This window comes from Pleurodeles waltl, chromosome 7 (assembly GCF_031143425.1).
Source record: "Pleurodeles waltl isolate 20211129_DDA chromosome 7, aPleWal1.hap1.20221129, whole genome shotgun sequence".
Taxonomy (NCBI): domain Eukaryota; kingdom Metazoa; phylum Chordata; class Amphibia; order Caudata; family Salamandridae; genus Pleurodeles; species Pleurodeles waltl.
In genome coordinates, this window is record NC_090446.1 from 353,495,093 (window position 1) to 353,517,373 (window position 22,281).

A 22,281-nucleotide genomic window follows, 5' to 3' on the forward strand; every position below is an offset into this window, starting at 1 on the left:
GTGGTCAACTCTGGCTACTCACAGTCTCGTAGTCGCCGGGGAGTCCTCCCTGTGGTGTTTGTTCTCCACAAGTCGAGCCGTGGGCGTCGGGTGCAGTGCAAAGTCTCATGCTTCTGGCGGAAAACGTGTGTTCTTTCAAAGTTGCTTCTTTGTTGCAAACTTGCAGTCTTTGTGGAACAGAACCTCTGTCCTCAGGAGTTCTTGGTCCTTCTAGATGCAGGGTAGTCCTCTGAGGCTTCAGAGGTTGCTGGACCCTGGGAACGCGTCGCTGGAGCAGTGTCTTTAGAAGTGGGGAGACAGGCCGGTAGAGCTGGGGCCAAAGCAGTTGGTGTCTCCGTCTTCTCTGCAGGTTTTTCAGTTCAGCAGTCCTCTTCTTCTTAGGTTGCAGGAATCTATCTTGCTGTGTTCTGGGAGCCCCTAAATACAGAATTTAGGGGGTTGTTTAGGTCTGTGAGGGCAGTAGCCAATGGCTACTGTCCTTGAGGGTGGCTACACCCTCCTTGTGCCTCCTCCCTGAGGGGAGGGGGGCACATTCCTATCCCTATTGGGGGAAGCCTCCATCTGAAAGATGGAGGATTTCTAAAAGTCAGAGTCACCTCAGCTCAGGACACCTTAGGGGCTGTCCTGACTGGCCAGTGACTCCTCCTTGTTTTTCTCATTATCTCCTCCGGCCTTGTCGCCAAAAGTGGGGCCGTGGCCAGAGGGGGCGGGCAACTCCACTAGCTGGAGTGCCCTGGGGTGCTGTAACAAAGGGGGTGAGCCTTTGAGGCTCACCGCCAGGTGTTACAGTTCCTGCAGGGGGAGGTGAGAAGCATCTCCATCCAGTACAGGCTTTGTTACTAGCCACAGAGTGACAAAGGCACTCTCCCCGTGTGGCCAGCAACATGTCTGGTGTGTGGCAGACTGCTAAAACTAGTCAGCCTACACGGATAGTCGGTTAAGGTTTCAGGGAGCCCCTCTAAGGTGCCCTCTGGGGTGTATGTTACAGTAAAATGTCCACTGGCATCAGTGTACATTTATTGTGCTGAGAAGTTTGATACCAAACTTCCCAGTTTTCAGTGTAGCCATTATGGTGCTGTGGAGTTCGTGTTTGACAGACTCCCAGACCATATACTCTTATGGCTACCCTGCACTTACAATGTCTAAGGTTTGGCTTAGACACTGTAGGGGCATAGTGCTCATGCACTTATGCCCTCACCTATGGTATAGTGCACCCTGCCTTAGGGCTGTAAGGCCTGCTAGAGGGGTGACTTATCTATACTTATAGGCAGTGTGAGGTTGGCATGGCACCCTGAGGGGAGTGCCTTTTATCCCCACTAGCACACACAAGCTGGCAAGCAGTGTGTCTGTGCTGAGTGAGGGGTCCCCAGGGTGGCATAAGACATGCTGCAGCCCTTAGAGACCTTCCCTGGCATTAGGGCCCTTGGTACCAGAGGTACAAGTTACAAGGGACTTACCTGGATGCCAGGGTGTGCCAATTGTGGAAACAAAGGTACAGGTTAGGGAAAGAACACTGGTGCTGGGGCCTGATTAGCAGGCCTCAGCACACTTTCAAATCATAACTTGGCATCAGCAAAGGCAAAAAGTCAGGGGGTAACCATGCCAAAGAGGCATTTCCTTACAGATACTGATTTCCTTCTTTCTGCGTTAAGACCTGCATTACTGTTACGCAGCAGAACAGGAGCCCTTTGACTCCAACCTCTCACCAGGTTTAAATCAATAGAAAGACTCCTAATATAAACCTCTTCAGACATATCAGTGATACGGCTAATGGCTCAACCACATCCAGGAGTTGTCTTGACATTGCTTCAACGATCGTTTCTCGGATCTCTGCCCATTTTAAACAAGAATGTTGTTATTTCTGGGTCTAAACTAGGGGTGAGATGGACCTTTTTGTTTATCACTGGTTTTGAACACTTAGCTTTTAATGTATTCCTCACTTCTTTTTCAAGAGGATTTCTTATCATTTTTTTTTTTTTATAGTTCCCCACATGTTCCGTGGGCCATGACCCTACGCTTCTAGGGTGCTTAATATTCAAGGGCGAAAAAATGTCCTCTCCTAGCGGTTTTTTTAATAGAGTCTTTTGGCGTGGGCAGAGCTTCATCATCTGCAAAAAGGTAGTCACCTTCATCATCCCCGTTGGAGGTCTAACACGTAATCATGTATAAATTCCTCGTTGCCTTGCACCTATTCATTTTCGGAAAAATCATTTTGAGTAATACAATCCTGCGTGCCTCTTCAGACACCTCTCTCTTGCGTGCCGCATAGGACACCTCTCTTTTTAATATGTTTTGTGCCCCTGAGGACATCCTTCTCTTGACTTACATTCCTTTAAGGGCAACGTTCCCCTTTTCAGTATGCTTTGTTTCTCTCTTCTTTTTACCTCTGTTTTCCTCATTATCTGAATCTGCTTCAGATAAAGTCTAATACTCATTGTCTGATTTCATCTTCTTTTTTCTATTTTCCATAACTTTATCTACAGTTTCCTGTATACTGTAATTCTGCATGAAATGAGAACATCTTTTACTTATGTCCTCATTCATTTTTCTTGGTCTCAAGACCACTGCCTCATTATTGATGTCCACGAGGCGGTCACATAACTGCTTTTGAAAATCATCAAGCTACATTAAGTAAGTTTTAAAGCACGTGCCATTGCGCATCAGAAACACAGTTAATGTTATGTCCAGAGCACTGTCCTCATACTCTCGCTGCTAACACTGATTAAAAATGAAAACATTTCCAACAATTAACATAAAGGAATAGCGTGATAAAACAAAAAACATTAATTAAAATATATTTACCCTAACTTAACAAAACTAACAGTAACTTGTTTCCATGTTCGGAAACCACATTCTTAAATATAAACATAAACACAGTACAAAATATTATATATCAAAGACCTTTTCAAATAAAGTAACATGCACTTAGCTTGTGAGGAGCAGAATTTATAAGAGGAAGAGGATTCTAAGAAAAGACTATGGAGGTGATTATGGTTTCAGTTGACGGTAAACACCGTCTACGGAACTTCCAACGGGGAGGTTGCCGTCATACTGCCTACCTCCCTGCCAGCCACATTAATAGCAGGAAGCGGCAGAAACCTGACTTTACGCCTGCTGGCCTAGTGGGAAACAGCCTACAGTATGTTTCAGGCTCATAATCGAGCCGGCAGCAATGCTGTAAACTGCAGGGTGCACCAGCCCCCTCACATTGTTCACTGTCTGCAAAGCAGACAGTTAACATTGCGAGGGTGCTTGCCAGGGGGGCCCCTGTACTGCCCATGCCAAGTGCAAGGGTAGTGCCAGGGGCCCCCTCGTTCTCCGCCAGCATTTTCATGGCTGTGGTACCTCCATAAAACCGCTGCTGGAGAAGGGGCTCCTTGTATCGCTGCCCTGGCGGATTAAGACTGCCGCCACCTCCATACCGCCGGGATCTCCGATCCTGGTGGTGCTGACAGTTCCTTGGGGGCCCGACCGCCAGGGTTGTAATGTGGCAGTTGGACTGCCGCATTGACGGCAGTCCGACCACCTTCCATGAATCTGGCGGTCAAGTGACCGCCAGACCCGTAATGAGGCCAATGTTTTAGGAGAGATTCTAATTCTGGATTGTTTTGTTTATGATGTAATGTATTCTTTAAAGTACGTCATACAGTAGCATTAAAGGGATTAATGCATAATGATAGCCTTCGGTTTTCTAATTAAATTTACTGCAAATGGACCAAAAGCTATCATAATAATTTGGGTTAGCTAAAAAATCATATATCATTGAACATGCACTTTATCAGCCTCATGTGTTTTCCCCCCACTTCCTCAACAATCAAGAAGAATGATCCACCACCTAGGAACTTTTGCATGTGCGGAATCATTAAAGATCGGAGGTCGCTTTGTTTTTGCATTTCTCTTCAAAGGCATCCGTTATTCTTACAGATTTATGCAGTCACTGGTCCTCTTGAAGAAGTCTTTCTTTCTTTCTGTGGAACCTGAGCAAGGCTAGAAAAGGTGTCCTCATTTTTTAAAATGTTATTTATGTCCTTATTGAATGGAAGCCAAAGAGAAGTTAAACCAATACCCTTCTCAATACCACTATTTAAAAAATGTTTCTATGAATAGGTGAGTGGTTCTGTGAACTATAGTAAATAACCAAATACACAGGATATGCTATTTGAATTGTGAAAAACTTTATTCGCACTTAACACTTAATTGATCAAATGATTTTTTAACTCAAAATTGGTCCTACACTTTCTAATAAAAACAAAACAGTGAGGATGCATGAAAGGGCAATTTAAACATTGACTCTAGGGAGACAGATTAGCTGTGAGGCTGGTTGAGCAGGGAGCAGTGTGTGCTTGAAACAAAATGCTTCACTTCTTGGTCCAAGGACACCAGGCACATGCTATTGTTGCATACCTGTAGTTGTTTGTTGCATAACTTAGAGTGCTGTTATGAGATACTGCTGCACTTTCTGTACTGTGTATGCCGACCTCGTGTTGAAGTGAGCTATCAAATGGAAAATAATAAATGTTAGTTATCATTTTACAAGGCTAACAGGCTTTGTGAGAAGTGATAACATTGTACCATTAAAAACCAGAGCAGGCACTGCTGCATTAAAAGTACAATTGCTTGGTGGAAGTTGATACCTGCATGCTTTTAACATAAAGTGGTATAGCCTAAAGAATTTTGCAGCTATCTCTTACCCTACCAACTGAGCTATTTTGTTCAGGATCCAAAACCTCATCTACATTTCCATGGCATGCTTATTCATAGTGATCCGTCCTCACCCTAAGAGTCCTATCCTGGGTGGACTCGGCCTTATCGGGGAGCTCAAAAGATTAATATGTGATGGGTAAAGGAACCCTTAAAGTAAACTTGAAACTTGAAAGCTTCAGACATATTGTCGTTATATTGCTGGTTCTGACGGGAATATTAAAAAGGATATAGGTGATTTGCTGTAATTACAATTTTTCACAGATGTAAAATGCTCTCTGTTTCAGTTTGGATATCGCCTCTATTGAGCAGTGGCTTTTCTCAGATCCGGGATGCTTATAGTAGTATGTGCTCTGCTGTCAGCCATTCACCTATTCTTCTCCAGGCCCTGGATGTGGCACACGGTTACCAGTCCTACTACTGTAGCAGTTAAGGTACCGCTTCCGAGCAAACGTTAGTCATATCCTATCTTGTATGTGAAGGAAATGACCAGAATATCCAGACTTAGCCTAATATTACTCTGTATTCGTAAGTCTTGCTACCCTAAAAAAGACCCAAGAATGGCCCTTCAAGCCATACCTATATCAGGTATCGATTATGATAGTGCCTTATTGACAGGCTTCAATAAGTCCCTTAGTACCACACAGATAGCTTCTTGGTGCTGCAGCCTGCATGGTTACTAATATTTAAAGATTTGAGTGCATCACATCTGTCTTTGGTTGGTTTTCTCTGTAACTCCAAAACCATGTGCAAAACTACGTGTATCTGATAGAAACGTCTAGCTGCAGATTCTTACCTTTTAATTCTTCTCAGGCATCAGTCTGGATCCCAAAGTTTTTTGTAAGCAGTCCCCCTGCACGTCAGTAGGTGGCGTTGATCAGCTACACATCTGTCGTCTGCGCTGGAAATGACATTGCAAGTCATGTGTAGATGCCATCCAGGTGCGCTGACGTCAGTTCTCTTCTTTCCGCACCAGCTTGTGCTGATCCGAAGAGAACTACACTACAGTCGTTTTTTGACTGACCTTTTTTTTTTTTTTTTGCTTTTGTGAGCTTTTTTCAAGAACTTTCTACTGGTGTTTCGAGGAATGTCTTCTACGAAGACATGTTACAAGCCCTGCGGATCCTGTTATTGGGCAATGCCTGTGACAGATCCGCACCTTGTGTGTTTGGAGTGCGACCATAAGCCGAAGTCGTGCTCTGAGTGCCGGGCAGTGCATCTGAAAGGTTTGAGGGAGTGGTCCCTAAGGCTGATGATGGCCCAGCACACAACTCTGTACATGTCGAGGTCTCAGTCAAGGGGACGGCCCCGGGACCGGCTGCAGAGTCCTATGTCATTGTTGTTCCATTCAAAGTGCTCAGGTCGATCAGGTAAGTTGAGACACAAGAAAAAAAAGAAGTCGAAGCGTTCTTAGACTTCTCCTCATCTGTCAGCCACCGTTACAAGGGAGCGTCAACATTGTAGGCCTTGTTCTGCTAACATGTGCCTGAGCTGACTCTGCGCCTTCCGGAATTTCTGGGAGCAGGAGTGGCCCCTGCCCAGCTTAAAGAATTTTATGAGGCCATGCTCTTCATTTTTGGGCAGTCTGATCCTGCTGGAGTGCCTTTAGGTCCTGCGGGATTGGAGGGGGACCGTTCGCTCCAAGGAGCTCCCAGGGATCCAGTCTTGAATCTCGACCGGCACCAGTTAGGACATCTCGACCTTCTCGGACACCATTCCCAATGCCCACAGTCTCAGAACCCACCAGTGGTGCTGTCCCCATTGTAATCCCTGACTCCAACACAGAGCTGGATGCGTTTCACACAATACCGACTCCGGCAGGAGCTTTGGCTTCTCGCTCGGATCCTGAGCCCTGTTTCTCTGGGAAGAATGAGAGGGGTCTCTAGATCCTTTAGAATACCAATCTTACGAAAGTGAAATTAACTGGCGTGAGGATTGTTGTGAAGCCAACAGACTGGGTAAATCTCCATATACTGGCATGCTTTCTCCCCCTAACGTGGCTAGCAAAGAGGGTTCTTCTTATGCTGTGGTGGTGAGGTCGCCGAAACTAATCACTTGACAGAAGTGCTGCAACCAGGAGTTTGCACCTCAGAACCCCTGTTAACTGGCGTCCTACTGGGTACCTGGTCCAACCCAAGCACAAACGAGGAGCCATGAAGAACATCGACTACTGGTGTGTCAAAACTAGGGCTCTGTTTGCAGAGCAGGGAGGATAGGTGGGTCGGTAAGGAATCTGCGTCTAGAATATGTCTCTACCAGATAAGGCATTACTGAAGGTAAGTAACTTGTCCATCACATACAAGGTATTCTATCCGAACACCCCTTAATACTCATCCAAGAAGCTTCACATCTCCAGTAAAAACTGAGTCTGAGAAGCCATGGGCAGCTCAAGATTGATATCTATTTTAAGAGGACACCTACAATGAAATGCTATTCCTCTGGTAATGCAACCAAGTTATGGAATGCTCTTCAATTACACATTAGAAGGGACATCTCTTCGATGGCAGTATTCAAGAGAGGACTTAAACCTCACCTCGTATGAAAGCTGACTCATCTGAACTGAGCTTACATCCGATGACCCAATACCAGCACCTTGCCCCATTTCTCCATATCACTGTTATCAGTGATTTCAGTGATCGTATCTTATCCATTAACCTTGAAATTCATGCTCCCTTGTGTACCCTGTCGTAATGCTGTAAATTAAAAGACTTTACTATAATGTTATCTGTGTGACTATTTTGTTTTTCAAAATGTTGCTTACAGATAGTTTGACACTGTTCAAAAATCCATTTTGTAAAATGCATTGAAATGCCATGTGCTGAGTTTACAACGTGTACTATATAAAGAAATAAATAATTTAAATAAGTAAATACAGATTTATCGGAGTGATTTTACTGCTTTTTGGGGAAAATGCGCATTTAATCTGTTAATAAGTGAAACCCGGCTCCCTGTACAGAGAATCATTACCAAAAAGTGTGTGTAAGCCGAGCACTGAGTTGATGTGTTTGCTGGTGATGGAATGTGCCAAAGCAGGCCACAATTGAAGAACACTCATATCAGTCATGGAAGTGTAATTCTCATAGTTTGATCTGGACTAAAAGCCTCACTATAATTTCTTCTGATCTTGGTCCAGCGGCATGGGATGTGAGTTCCCTTGTTGTTAAGAAGGGGCTTAACGTCATTTCAAGTGTTGTGTTCATGATGCTAATTGGTGGTTTTGAATCCTGAATTATCCTACCTCTCTTGATCACAGAATGTTGGCAAGCATGCTAGCTCATTAAAATGGATAAATTCCTTTTAATGCTTTTAAGACGTAAGATTTTATTGTGACGTGGCATTATTGTATTATTAAAATTATAGCAGTCCTTCAGAGAAGTGCAGATATATTCCCTATGACAAGAATTGAAATCCTTCAGAAAAGGGCATTTGAAGTCCGATAAAAATGATTGTATGCCTCCAGGGAAATGGAGGTGCAATTTCGTCAAAAGTACAGAACTCATGTTGAGAAGTGGCATTACTATCCAATTAAATGTTACATGGTGCCATGGAGAAGTCCCAGTGCCTTTTTAGACTTTGAAAACTGCACAGCTTTTAGGTATCTCTAAGGCAGGGGTCTCCAACCTTTTGTGTAATAGGAGCTACTAATGTTTAAGTGAAAATCCTGCTGTGCTAATATTATTAGAGATGTAATAGTAACCATATCAGACAAGGTTACATTAGTGGCCACCATAGGCAAGATTACCAGCAGCATTAACCTCAGTGCATAAGGCAGGGTTGCCAGCAGTAATGTAACAATTACTTTATCGATCTGGAATTCCTCTACATGGATATTCTATAACAGCCACAGCTGTGATGTCTCTAACACCAAGTTAATAATAGTAGTAGAAGTCTCCCCAACATGTTTGATGTTTATCACTCAAATGTCAGTTTTAAATATATTTTGAAAATGTACCCATTTTGTCCCAAAACATCAGTTTATTAATTCTGAAATTAATCCAATTTTTGTCTTGAATACACGCTTTTCAACTTTGGTATAGATATATTAAATCAGTCAGTCAGATACTACTAATTTATTTCACTGGCTTGCACAGCAGATATCTACTTAAAGGTAACTGGAGAGCTCCAGTAGTTCACAAGCTACTTGTTGGAGAAGCCTGCTCTAATGTAAAGCCTCTTGTGGACAATACCAAAAACTTACAGTGGGCTTAGATCCTGCCCAGTGCTTATGTTGGTTGGCTTTATTGTGACTGTCAGTTGCTTGCTATTTACTCTTTGTCTGCCTTCCTCATCTTGTGTCTGTCTCTCCTCTGGAGCAAAGGCGCTTTTCCACCCTTTTGATTGGCTGACTTGTGTCCTTCCATTACATGCTTTTAGAGAACTGTTTTTCTTTTTCATTAACTACTCTGATAGTGGATGTGATTTCCTGTCCCCTCCTGTGTGAGTACTCAGGGTTTTAAAGAAAGAAGCAGTGTTGCTTCACATCCCCCCACACCCCACCACTCCCTTGTGTACTGCTCTCTGAACCATTACATGTCAGCCTTGCTACCCCCCCCCACACCCTACTCTGTCCTTCCTTTCCTCCTCCTTGTTTTTATTTTAAACATAATGTATAATTATTCTTCCCACCCAGACCTCAAGGTTGCATCATTTTGCTCCCTCCACACACACTGTTGCTTCCCTTCAGCCCCTGCTTAGTTACTCTTCAAACCGTCCCAGTCATTTGAAATAAAAAGTATGTGCGTATGTCATAACCCATGCACACACTTATAGAATGAGTTGTCTTCTAGTAGCTGATTCTGTCTCACTAGTATAAACTTCAGAATTGTATTTTTTATGTTGGCAGTAGTAGTAGTTTATTGTACAGTTAACACCTTTACAAGATGAATCTCATTAGTTCAAAATCAAATAAAGTTTAGAGCTGGGCTTAGAAGATATTGTACGAATGTTAAAAATAGGCAGCCGCGCCCTGAGGAAGTTAATTAGTGTCTTTAAAAGAATAAAGTGCATCGCATTCGTACAGTTCAAGACAAGTAGTTTAAAAGTTGGCATGCAAGTAAGTTGTAGGCATGTAGGGCTTTTAAAGGAATAAAGCGCATCTCATTGGTTCAAATCAAGACAAACAGTTTGAGAATTGACATATGTGCAAGCTGTGGGCACATAAAATAGGCCGCTAGGCTCCAGTGGGAGATAGTTGAAGGCTTTAAAGACGAAAGTGCAAGGCAGGCAATCGATATTGGTTATAAATGTAGTAGCTAAAGAGGAGGAGTGATCATTGTTAGTCAGGTGCGTAATACCCAGTGAGAAGAAAGCAGTCGTATTTGCTAAAAAAAAAACTAGTTATCTGAGGAGGACAAGCGATCAGTATGGGTGGATTAGAGACCTGATCTTGGGTGGAAAGTGCAAAGTGCGAGGCAGCCATACATTGTCCCAATAATGCTTTGTTAGGATGGTTCCACCTGGAGTTCGTTTTTGACACCGGAGCAGATGTAGAGGAACAGGAGCACGAACACAGCAAGGCGTTGTCCCCAGGTAACTTCAGGCGTTGACTAACAGCTAAGGTAAAAGGTTCCAGGTAGCGTTCATTTATGGGACCAAAGCGGGTGGAAGGTGCAGAGTGCAAAAGACAGCCAAGTAGTGTCACAAAAGTGCTTTGGATATTTGGTGCCAGAGACGTGAGCGATTTAGGGCCAACAGTGATATGAGTGAGCCCCAAAGTTTCGACACTAAGGGCCTGATTATAACTTTGGCAGAGGGGGTTAGTCCGTCCCAAATGTTACTATTACGAGTTCAATAGGATATAATGGACTCGTAATACGGCGGGCGGAATATCAGTCACATTTGGGACGGATTAACCCCCTCTGCCAAAGTTGTAATCAGGCCCTAAGTGTGGAATGCTCTCGGTTCAGGCCAGCAGTAACAGGCGGTGCAGAATGCAGAGACAGCAATGGGGTATCCCAGGACTACTTGGGATGTTTAGAATCAGCTCCACCGAGATGTGAACGATTTTGGGGGCCTGACGCAGGGCCACAGGTAGTGTATCTCGGCCGCCTGGAGGAATTTGACTGTTCTAATGTTTAGTGCGGTATTCTCTGGGTTCAGGCTGGAAATTACAGTGTGATGGCAAGTTTGGACTCTCAAGTTAACAAAGTCTCTGCGAAGCAAGTCTTTTCTTATCTGTAGCAGGGAGGGGCACAAACATAGTATGTGAGCGATGGTTTCCTCACCCAAACCTCAGAGGTGACACATTACACCCTGACCTGCAGTGCCCTGCCAGGGTGGGAGATGACGCCGCAAGTTCCATTTCCCCCAGTCTGAGTGCCACAAGTCTGGCTTTTAGCCAAAGCGGGAGATTGTGGGTCATGTATTTCTGCTGGTTCCATGGGGCTTAAGAGTTGTTTACTGCCCAGGCAAACTGAGCAAAAAACTCACGCTTGCTCAGCGCTGCCATATCATCCAGCCTTGACAGCTTTTTCGCAGTGACTGAGAGCTTTTTGAATGCTGATTGAGAGATTTTTTCCCCAGACTTCTTCTGTGAGCGAGAGATCATTTAGTTTCTCATGAAGATGGTACTTAAACAAGGATCCAGAGCTATTTTAATCCAGCCAAATGAAGCCCTTCAAGGAGTCTGGCGAGTCTGAGCCGGTGGCAGAAATTTAGGACTGGGCTGCTTCTGGCCCAGATTTGCTTTATAATGTTGAACTTATTTATGCTGGCGATGGTTGCTTTGGCAAACGCGGAGTGGCTTTATAGATTAGAGCGATGGTCTTGTCCAGCAATGTAGCCTCCGAGCCTGTGGTGATTTCACTGCCGTAAGTCAGTGCTGGAGTAACCCATGGGGGTTTAGGCTCAGATTCTGGACAAGAGTTGTGAGGGCGAGAATTAGGCCTGTAACTTTCTTTTTAAGTGCAAGCAGGTGGAATTTAAATGTCCCTTAACTGTCAAGGAAAATGCCCAGATATTTGTACTCTGTGCTGTGCACAACTTGTTCTTCATTATTGAAAGTGCAGAAGTCTTATTAATAAGTGCTGATACTGTCTCAGAAGAGCCATTGCAGTCATTGCGATCCAATGCAAAGATTTCAGCAGTTGTAAAGTGCTCTTATAATTCAAAAGTCTGTTAGTGCTATATAAATGGGATAAGTTAATTGTTGAGATTATTTGGTGAAAAGTACAGTTGTACCTAGAAATAAAAAGAGAAGATATGCTTTTGATGTTTAATTGTAAAACATTAAACAATGTAGGTGCGAAATTGGAGAAGGCTTTGCCATTAGAATCAAGAACCCTAAAGACGTGGAGGAGCAAAGAACAGAGGCATTGAGAAGATTAGTATATGAAATTTAGTGGTGAAATGGTTGGCGCTCAGCCCTACGTACATTTATGAACCAAGCAAGGGCTCTTTAAATGTATCATCTCCGTGATTAGGGAGCCAGCGTAGCTATGTTACCTTGCATTTGCAACGCGGGCAGATGAGGTAATAAGTCTGGCAGCCTGGTTTTGTATTGATTAGAGGCATTGTAGGGAGGACTTTTTAATGCCAGGATATAGAGCATTACAGTGATAAATCTATGAGCCTTTTAGAGCTGTGATTGCCGTTTCAATTTCATTCAAGGTTAAATAAGTTAGGATGGGAAGAAATCACTGTAGATATCTAAGTCTCCCTCTTAAGTTGTGAGCCCGTTTTTAACTACTTGACTGGCCTAAAATTGTGAGGACCAGGCAAAAATCTTAAAACAGTAGCTCTGCCGTGTTCGTGTTAATCTTAAAACAGTTTTTATCCATCCACATTTTGACTTTAAAGCAACGCCCTTTAAGTGGGGTATAGTCAAACTGGTTTTCTAATAAGGGAAAAAAACATTTACATATCTATCATCTTCGTAAACGAAGCTGATTCCAAAGAAAAGCGGCCATAGTTTGTATATGTACACTAGGCCAGAGAGGTGATGGCATTGATCCCTGGGAGGACAACTGTATTCATCTGTTCTGCAGAGGAAGTGTAGGGTTCCAGGACAGTCTTTTGTGCTTGGGTATTCAGAAATAGGGTGTACCAGTCTAAGGCCTTTCCTATTCAGCCACACAGGGAGAGCCTGATTATGAAAATATTGCGCTCATCTGTCTATAAGGCTGCTGACAAATTAAAGAAGACCAAGGCTCTGGTAAAATATTTGTCAGCACTCGTGAAGGTTGATGTTACTGTTTAAAGTCCTTTCTGTGCCTCTCTTAGGTCGAAAGCCGGTTTGAGTATAAACGTGGAAGGAGTTGGTTTCTAGTTAGGATAAAATGTGTGAGTTTGCATGATTTTCTAATATTTTAGTGACTGCTGTGGTAGGATTACAGGCCTCTAGTGGGATGTGATGTGTGAGGGTTTGCAGTTATGGGGAAGCACAGGCTGGAAAGAGCACTCCGAAGCTTTAGGCTGTGGGGTGGTTTTCGGGAGTAGGGGAAAAGAAGCTACATAATGGAGGGAGCAACACAGAGCGCTGGAGAGAAGCCCATGTAGGAGCGATTATTAAACAGAGTACAGGGTATTTTGTAGGGGAGAAGCACACATAGGAGAGCAACATGGAGTGCAGAGGTGATCAGAGAAACACATGAGAGACAAAGTAACACATAGCATGATGCAGGGAGTATGGTGGGGGTACAGCACACAAGAAAGAGAGCCAGAAAAAACTTGCACTCTAATGGTGTGCTTAACTAAAAAGGAAAAAGGAGTTCTCTAAGTGTGAGAAGTGAAAGGTTAAAAGTAATCGAAACAAAAGGATGGTAGAGAGGCTATGTTCTGGGGGATGACAAACACAGGATGAGCAAGGAAAGCCACTGAATGAGAAGCTAGCAAATAAGTAGACAAAGTGAACCAACAGTAGGAAGTGGGTGGGCTGTAAGCCTACGGTAAGTTATTGGCAAGCCTTTACAACCAGACAGTTCCTGGTAAGCCTTTTGAGAAAGTTAACGTAGCCCACATTACACTATAATATGAAAAAATAGGAAGCACCCTGTACCTCAATAAGTAGAAATGCAGCAAGCATATTTTCAAAATTTATGCTTAACGTTAAAAACGGGACATAGATTACATTTTATTTTCTAGATCACAAAATCACCATCCGAGATGCCTCTTAATTTATGGCATTTATATTGTGTAGATTAAATTTACGTATGCTCAGAAGCAACTGGAATACTGGAGTGCAAACTGTTCAATTAAGTGCTGCAGTTTTGTCAAGACATGAGCTGCCTTATTATAAATGAACAAGACCTGCTGAGTAATGCTGCTGTTTTAAATTGAAAATAGACTTCTCTGCATAGAAGTTGCTGCTCCTTTATCATTGTTTATTGCCCCTCGTCATGAGCGATTGTTGCTAGTTAGGTTTGCACGCCTTTATATTTTTTGCTCTGTTTCCTACCTTCCCTTTTTAGCCTCCCTTTTGTCTGACTGTGCTACTTTTTATGCAGCATTCAGGACTGTCGGACCCCACCTTCAGTCACTTCCTGTTCATATGTGTCCTTACCCCTTATTGTCTGTGCTCTCTGCCTTCAATGCAACAATTTGCAGAAGGGAACCATGATGCTTAAATGTGTTGATTGCTCCGTTGATAAGGCCTACTGTCTCCCTATTGGTAAGAGGACCTTTGGAAAGTGGCGAGCCTGAAGAAAACCTGTAGGCTTGTCAGGCCAGCAGATACACAGACAGCAGCGAGAATAGCTCTTGACCCTAACATTCGTTTCCATCTTGTCTTTTTGTACTGACAGCCATGTCTGAGGATGAAGTCAGCATGTGGATTAAAGGGCTGAACTGGTTGGTGGCGGATACCTTGAAGGCAACCACTCCGCTGCAGATTGAAAGGTAACTCACAAAATGTGCTTCTTAGTTCCACCTCTTGTTTGCTACAGTACTACAGTGATCAATTCCCCATTGAATCAAGGGAATTCTACATATTTTAAGAAACGTTTTCGTTGTTGCCACACCAGTTGTTTCTTTTAATATAAACGTATAGATCATTGTAAAGAGTTTATAAATGAAAGATTATCTGATGAATGTGATGTGCGACTGTACGTCTCAGCAACTGTATGTTTCTGCTAAATTTTTCTATTTTACTCTTTTTGTTTTATCTTTGTGGGGTCCCCGACCACCTCCATTCATCTTTACTATCTCAGATTGTTTGCCTCCACACAATCAAACAAAGTAAAATCCTTGATCCAGCGCCTGATATATTGAGCTATGTTTGTAAGCCTTTGGCTGTCATTTATGCCTGAAGGTTTTTTTTGACCAGCCATCGTCCGGTCATTATGAAGGCTATTAAGTGTACAAGTAAAACAGCAGTAAATGATGTAAAAACAGGAGATACTTCACGTAAGCAACCAAGACCGCATCGATGCATGTTTGTTCCAGGGGCATAGGCTTCTCATCATCAGTGTACTCCTGTTGTGCAAGGATCAATCAGTAATTTGTTAATCAATCAGTAATTTGTTAAGCATGCTACTCACCCAGAAGGGTCTCAAGGCGCAGAGGGGGGTGGGGGTGTGCTACTGTTCGAAAAGGCAGGTCTTGAGGCGCTTCCTGAAGGTCATAAGGTCCTGGGGCAGGCGTAGGTTGACGGGGAGGGAGTTTGAGGTTTTGGCGGCGAGGTGGGAGAAGGATCTGCCGCCAGTTGTGGTGCGGTGGATGAGGGGGGCGGTTGCGTGGGCGAGGTTGGCGGAGCGGAGCTGGCGTGTCGGGATGTGGAAGTTGAGATGCTCGTTGAGGTAGGCTGGTCCAGCGTCGTTGAGAGCTTTGTGGGCGTGGATCAGGAGTTTGAAGACTATCCTTTTGTTGACGGGCAGCCAGTGGAGGTCTCTGAGGCGGGCTGAGATGTGTTTGTGGCGAGGGAGGTTGAGGATGAGTCGTGCTGAGGCGTTCTGGATGCGCTAGAGTTTCTTCTGGAGCTTGGCTGTTGTTCCCGCGTAGAGGGTGTTGCCGTAGTCCAGTCTGCTGCTGATAAGGGCGTTGGTGACCGTTCTTCTGGTTTCCACGAGGATCCATCTGAAGGTCTTGCAGAGCATGCAGAGGGTGTTGAAGCATGAGGATGAGATGGCGTTGACTTGCTGAGTCATAGAGAGCGAAGAGTCCAGTATGAAGCCAAAGTTGCGTGCGTGGGTTGTGGGTGTTGGGGCCGACCCCAGAGTGGCGGGCCACCAGGAGTCGTCCCAAGCGGATCTGTTGGGGCCGAAGATGATGATCTCGGTCTTCTCCGAGTTCAGCTTAAGGCGGCTTGTTTCATTCCAGTTGGCGATGGCCTGAAGTCCGTTGTGGAGGTTGGTCTTAGCAGTTGTGGGGTCCTTCGTGAAGGAGAGGGTGAGCTGAGTGTCGTCTGCGTAGGAGACGATGTTGAGGCCGTGAGATCGGAGGATGTTGGCGAGTGGTGCCATGTAGACATTGAAGAGGGTGGGGCTTAGTGAGGATCCCTGGGGGACTCCGCAGGTTGTCCTGGTGGCTTTAGACAGGAACGGGGGGAGGCGGACTCTCTGGGTTCTTCCTGAGAGGAAGGATGTGAGCCAATCCGGGGCTCTGTGGCGGATTCCGGCGTTGTAGAGGCGTGTGCGAAGGGTGTGGTGACAGACTGTGTCGAAGGCTACGGAGAGGTCAAGGAGGATGAGGGCAACGGTTTCACCTTTGTCGAGCCTGCTCCTGATGTCTTCGGTGCAAGCGATAAGGGCGGTCTCGGTGCTGTGGTTCTTGCAGAAGCCAGACTGGGATATGTCGATTAGGCTGTTGTCCTCCAAGTAGTGGGATAGTTGGTTGTTGACTATCTTTTCAATTACCTTCGCGGGTAAGGGGAGTAGGGAAATTGGCCGGTAGTTTTTGAGGACTTCGGGGTCAGCTTTGGGTTTTTTGAGCAGGGCGTTGACTTGGGCGTGTTTCAAGCTCTCTGGGAAGATGGCGGTCTCGAAGGAGCTGTTGATGATAGTCCGGAGCTGGGGAGCGATGATTTGGCTGGCTTTATTAAAGATGTGGTGAGGGCAGGGGTCAGCGGGGGAGCCGGAGAGGATGGTGCTCATGGTCTTGGTGGTTTCCTCGTCGTTGGTGGGGGTCCAGACGCTCAGGACGTTGGCGTGGCTGAGTGCGTTGGGGTTGACCTTGGCCGTGGTGGTAGTGGGGGACGCGGTGCGAAGCTTCAATGGATGTCTGTGATTTTGCAGTGAAAGGAGGTGGTGAGGGAGTCGCAGAGGTCTTGCGAGTGGGGAGGGGTCGGCAGAGTAGGACTTTGGGTTGGTGAGTTCCTTGATGATGCTGAAGAGCTGCTTGTTGTTGTATGTGTTGTTGTCAATTCGTTCTTTGTAGAAGGATCTTTTGGTGGACCGGATGAGTTGGTGATGTAAGCGACTGGTGGTTTTGAGGGTGGCGTGGTTGCTTTCTGTTTGTTGTAGGCACTAGATCGTCTCGGCTTTTCGGCATTCTCGTTTGGAGGCCTGAAGGTCTGCGGGGAACCAGGGAGCTTTTTTGTTGGCGCGGGTGTTGGTGGTTTTCCTGAGTGGAGCAAGGGTGTTGGAGCAGTCTTCAAGCCATTCCTTGAGGTTGAGGGCAGCGGTGTTGGGGTCGTTGGTTTTGGGTGGGAGGGCGTGGGCGAGGTAGGAGATCAATTGGTCTTTGGAGATCTTGTCCCACTTGCGGTGAGGGATCCGATGCTGTTTGTGGTGGGTGGTGGGTTTCTGGAAGGAAAAATAAATACAGCGGTGGTCGGTCCAGTGGAGTTCAGTGGTGTGAGTGAAGGTGACGTGTCTGCTGGAGGAGAAGATGGCGTCGAGTGTGTGACCGGCTCAGTGGGTGGGCGAGGTGACCAGTTGCTTGAGGCTGAGGTTGTCAAGGTTGTCCAGTAGGGCTTAGGAGTTGCTGTCGCCGGTGTTCTCCAGGTGGAAATTCAGGTTGCTGAGGAGTATGTAGTCCGTGGAGGCGAGGGCGTGGGTGCTGATAGTGTCGGCGATGGCGTTGCAAAGGGTTGTCTGTCAAACCTTGTGTCAGCTAGCATAATAGCTTGGTTCCTATTGTCCTTAGTCCTGTCTCATCCCTGCTTAGTATTGTGCTTATTTTGGTTCTCTGTTCAGACACATTCCACTGTTCGTCATTCTATTAATATTTAAAAAATTTATTTTAGGGGCCATCCACACTTTAATTATTTTCTGCCGAACCTAGACGCATGATTAAACTACATCCTTACATGTTACGACGTGTGAGTTACATCTGGCCAACATGTTTAAATATTGCATCTCCTCATGGCAAATTCAACAGGGCCAGAGGACCAAAGTATCACCCTTCGTAAAGTGCAAAGTTTGGCCCCAGTGTGAAAGCCTACCAGTGGACAGGGTATTTAACTTTTTTTTTAAAGTTTAGTCTTTTGACCATCTGCGATGATGGCGGTCTTTGGCAGCACATGAGATAGCCCTCCTGCTTCACAAATAAGCCTGACCGGTCTTTGCTCCCGGAATCTGAAAGAAGAAGAGCTTTCCTGAGTTTTAGGGGCAGTAAGAGATGGCCTATTTCCGCGGCTTGCCTCTAAATCAATACAAGTTGAGGTGCTGCATGCCCCCTAAATAAAACTTGGACATTAATCCATACATTTTGGCACAGTTAGAAGAGGCTTGTGATCTTATCTGTAAGCTATATAGTAGGGGAAGAGGAATAAACAGCATCATGGCCAGCTTCCAAGTGTTCAGGGTCCTGAAATAACATTCTGCTTTTCTAAGACTTTAACACAAAATTTAGCATAGTGTTAGGGGCTGCAATCATTTGAACCTGCTTGTTTGAGTATTTAACACTTTACATTCCTCTGTGAGACAGATAAACAGCATTTTGTAAGAGGAAAGGATAGAATAAAACCGTGACAGTAGTTTGGAGTAAGGAATATAGTGTAGGCTGACACTAGTTAAGTCAGAAGTTTAGCTTCTGTTTATTTGTTTATTCAAATTTGGCTTCCCAGTATCTCCTGTTGAAGACATCTTACCAAGCAACTCAAAGAAGAACAGATAGGAGATTGATTAGTGCCGGTTTTGGTTAATAGTTATCATGAAACATAGATTCACATTCTTGTTTACTTACTGAATAAAAGCTGTCTCAAAGGTCCAGCATTGTTCATTCACCCAAAATGTTGAATCTGTCTCTTAATAGAACTTAAAAACAAAGAAGTAAGTGAGCTTTGAAAGAGTAAGGGTTAGGATCCACTGATTAGATCCTTTCTACTTAGTTATTAGAAACTGCTTTGCCACCTTTAGAGAAGGCGTATTTCCAACATTGAAAACATTAGAGGAAATGGGTAGTCATGAGAAATGCAAACTTTTTGCCCCACTTTCTTACCTAAAGTTTACATACCCAAGGGTCAGAAGTTGGGCAGGTCATTCAACATCATCTGGTGAAAGATTGAAGATGGGGAGGGACTGGGTGGCACGTTCAAGAAAATGTTGAAATTAAGACTACTTTGAGTTCAATAATGCCTACCTTGTAATACTCTATAGGGATTCTACTTTCACCTGTCACTACTATTCCTGCGTGGCTTACTAAACATTCTTGCAGGGTCAGAAGACTTTCAGGAGCCATTCTAAGGGACAGGCATGTAGCTTACTGTGCCATAGGTACTCTGCACCTCACTGACACAGTGAGGGTGAGACCCCGACTGGGGTTGCTTGTGTTAACGCTCTGTGAAGTTGCAGTGGGGCAGTTTGTATAAGACTGCCCCTTTAGGGATGGGTCTAGACTAATTTACAAATGACTAGGCCTGCTTGGTGATGATACAGAAAGCAAAAAATACAAAATATGCTATGGTGGACATGATACTCAGAGCAATAACGGTGCTTGTGAGTAATACAAGCAATCCACCCATCACATTGTTATTTTGTTCTGTGATTTTTCATCCTAGGTGATACTCGAGCAGAAATGGGAATTAAAAGAGATGGATCCCGTAGCTCGCTGTGCTGTAGGAACACAAGCTGGATTCATACAGTCCTTCACTGAGGAGACACAATGAAGCTGAAAGTAGTCTGAAGTTGCTGCTTAATTTGCAGTTTTAACATGATCTGAACTGATGGTTCAGACTGGACTGCCTCTGATACCACAACTGGTTTGCATGTGGCTAGGTAGCACAGTGAACAAAAAAACAATGGAGAAAATGTTATTCAGAGCTATAGTAGTGGTTATAACATTTTTATTTTCCTCTGCCCAGGAAGACTGCAACAAGTTTCAGGTGAGGAGGCCAATACTTATTTACCACTCATGGACAGGCCTTACCAATCAGGTGGTCTAAACATGGAAGAAAAGGGCTTAAACGCCCTTCAAAATTCAAAGTTTACAGAGAGATGTATCCGATCTGTATGAAGAGTAACTATGTAGTCTAGATCTATTATTACAAACGTCAAGATGGACCACTTTGCTCTACATACTGCCAGAAGTCCTATTTTTAGAACGTCAGTTGACGTCAGGGAAAATAATTAAAATCAGTCACACATTAATGCATATTATGGTCACTCCCAAAAGTGGTCAGTCTCGATCCATGTGGCAGCTGCAGTATATGTAAATAAATAAAATCCAGCACTGAACCGAACCTGGGCCTACTATACCCATGGAAACATACCCTGTACTTACCGTACTATTTAGTCAGTCATATATATGTATATATACATGTTGACATAACCTAGTAATCTATGATACTTAGGGATGACTAGCAGAAAGGTCAAAACATGGACAATTGAACCAATATAAGATGCAGAAAAATTAAAACAAACTGTTGTCCCATGTTAAAATAGTAACCACACACATAATGCTATCCAGTGGTGAATGATTGATCCCAAATCTGACAAACACACTCTTTATATAATTGAACCATGCTGGATATCTAGACAATATAACCATAATGAAGGCCTTAATGATGAGATTGAACGGACTCAGCTATAGACATTACAAACAGATGTGCATTGACTGAACGACCTGTGTTATGCAAGCATACATTACAGAGCCAGTAGGAGGACTTAGACAACACAACTGAATACAACAGATTTGAGACCATCTATATAAAGAAAACACTTAGGGTGATTGGAGTCATTTACAAACCACACCAGTATATGTTGATTTACTAGAGGGCTCCTTCCCTCCTGTCTGCATAATCCACATTGAACATGGAACCATAAAACAGGTTTTCTGATAATAGAAAGCTTACAGATTCAATTTGAATTGTACATGGCAGCAGTTTATGACCTTAGTCATTTGGTACATATAACACATTGAGTATTGTTCAAGATACCTTCTGTCAGTACAACAGTTTTTTTTTTTTTTTTTTTTTAAACTGTGGGTTGAGCGGATGCAGCAGGTTAACATAGCTCACTCAACGTATAAACTCATTGATGGCTGCCACATAAACCAGTTCAACAGTTAGAAAAACCTGCATGAGCACCGCACCGTCATGATGTAACAACCCACCATGACTCCGTGACACCCCCCTGATCTCACATCTGGATGCAAGGGTCTCACGTTCAGTAATTAAAGAACTTCAAATGAAAAATGGCAGATAGGAACAGCCACTGGCAGGCAAGATTGGTTCACATTATGTCTGCGAGCTCCTTCCTAGAGGCAAGTCTCTCTCTGTGCTTGTATATTGACCATGCAATACCGCTGATGGACCTTTATTGGCATTTGCTTGATAAAGGTACCAGACTCCTAAACCAATTGAGCCAGGTGGCCCACCTTCTAATTAGTATAGGTGAGTGTCTCTCTCTCTCCGTCTTTCACTCCTGACCTCAAGAGACATTCTGAAAATAGAACTTTAGGGAGTACATTGAGAACTAGTTACTTTGCATGCAGAAAATAATCCATGTTCTGTTGAAGGCCCTGGACATTCTTAGGCCTGTGGCATGGTCAGAAACATGTTGACACTCATTTCGTACTAATTATCTGGATAGCACACAACCCTTGTGTATGCTGGCTTTTTTTTATCTGACTGGGAAGCACCAATTAAACTTATCTCCCTAGACACATTTTAACTCTTTGTTCCTAGTTCATTGAACCTATAGACCGTTGATAAAATTTATTAAAAATCAGCAACTGTGAAGATTTCCAGATGGAGCCCATCACAGTCCCCACAGTTGGGAGCAGCGATGTAGAGAGGCTGATGTTGAAGTACTGCCACCTTCGTGGGTGAGAACTTTCGTCCTTTTGTTTCTTTGTTTTTTTATAATAAATACACACTGGAAGCATATGTTCGATTGTATGTGTGACTGTATGTAGGAAGTTGGCTCTGTATGTGCTATCTCAAAGTAAGGGATAGCATGAACAGAGTCCAAGGGTTCCCCTTAGAGGTAAAATAGTGGTAAAAAGAGATAATACTAATGCTCTATTTTGTGGTAGTGTGGTCGAGCAGTAGGCTTATCCAAGGAGTAGTGTTAAGCATTTGTTGTACATACACATAGACAATAAATGAGGTACTGTAGGAAGTTGGCTCTGTATGTGCTATTTCAAAGTAAGGAATAGCATGCACAGAGTCCAAGGGTTCCCCTTAGAGGTAAAATAGTGGTAAAAATAGATAATACTAATGCTCTATTTTGTGGTAGTGTGGTCGAGCAGTAGGCTTATCCA

General features: G+C 44.1%; 1 protein-coding gene across 2 annotated transcripts in view; it reads left to right on the forward strand.

The window, feature by feature from the left end:
- PLCG1 (phospholipase C gamma 1) overlaps positions 1-22,281 on the forward strand; it is a 775,517-nt gene that overhangs the window by 216,610 nt on the left and 536,626 nt on the right. For both annotated transcript variants that reach the window (XM_069243788.1, XM_069243789.1), the window contains exon 3: positions 14,442-14,535. In XM_069243788.1, the coding sequence (XP_069099889.1) occupies positions 14,442-14,535 (94 nt within the window). The remainder of the gene's footprint in view (positions 1-14,441; positions 14,536-22,281) is intronic.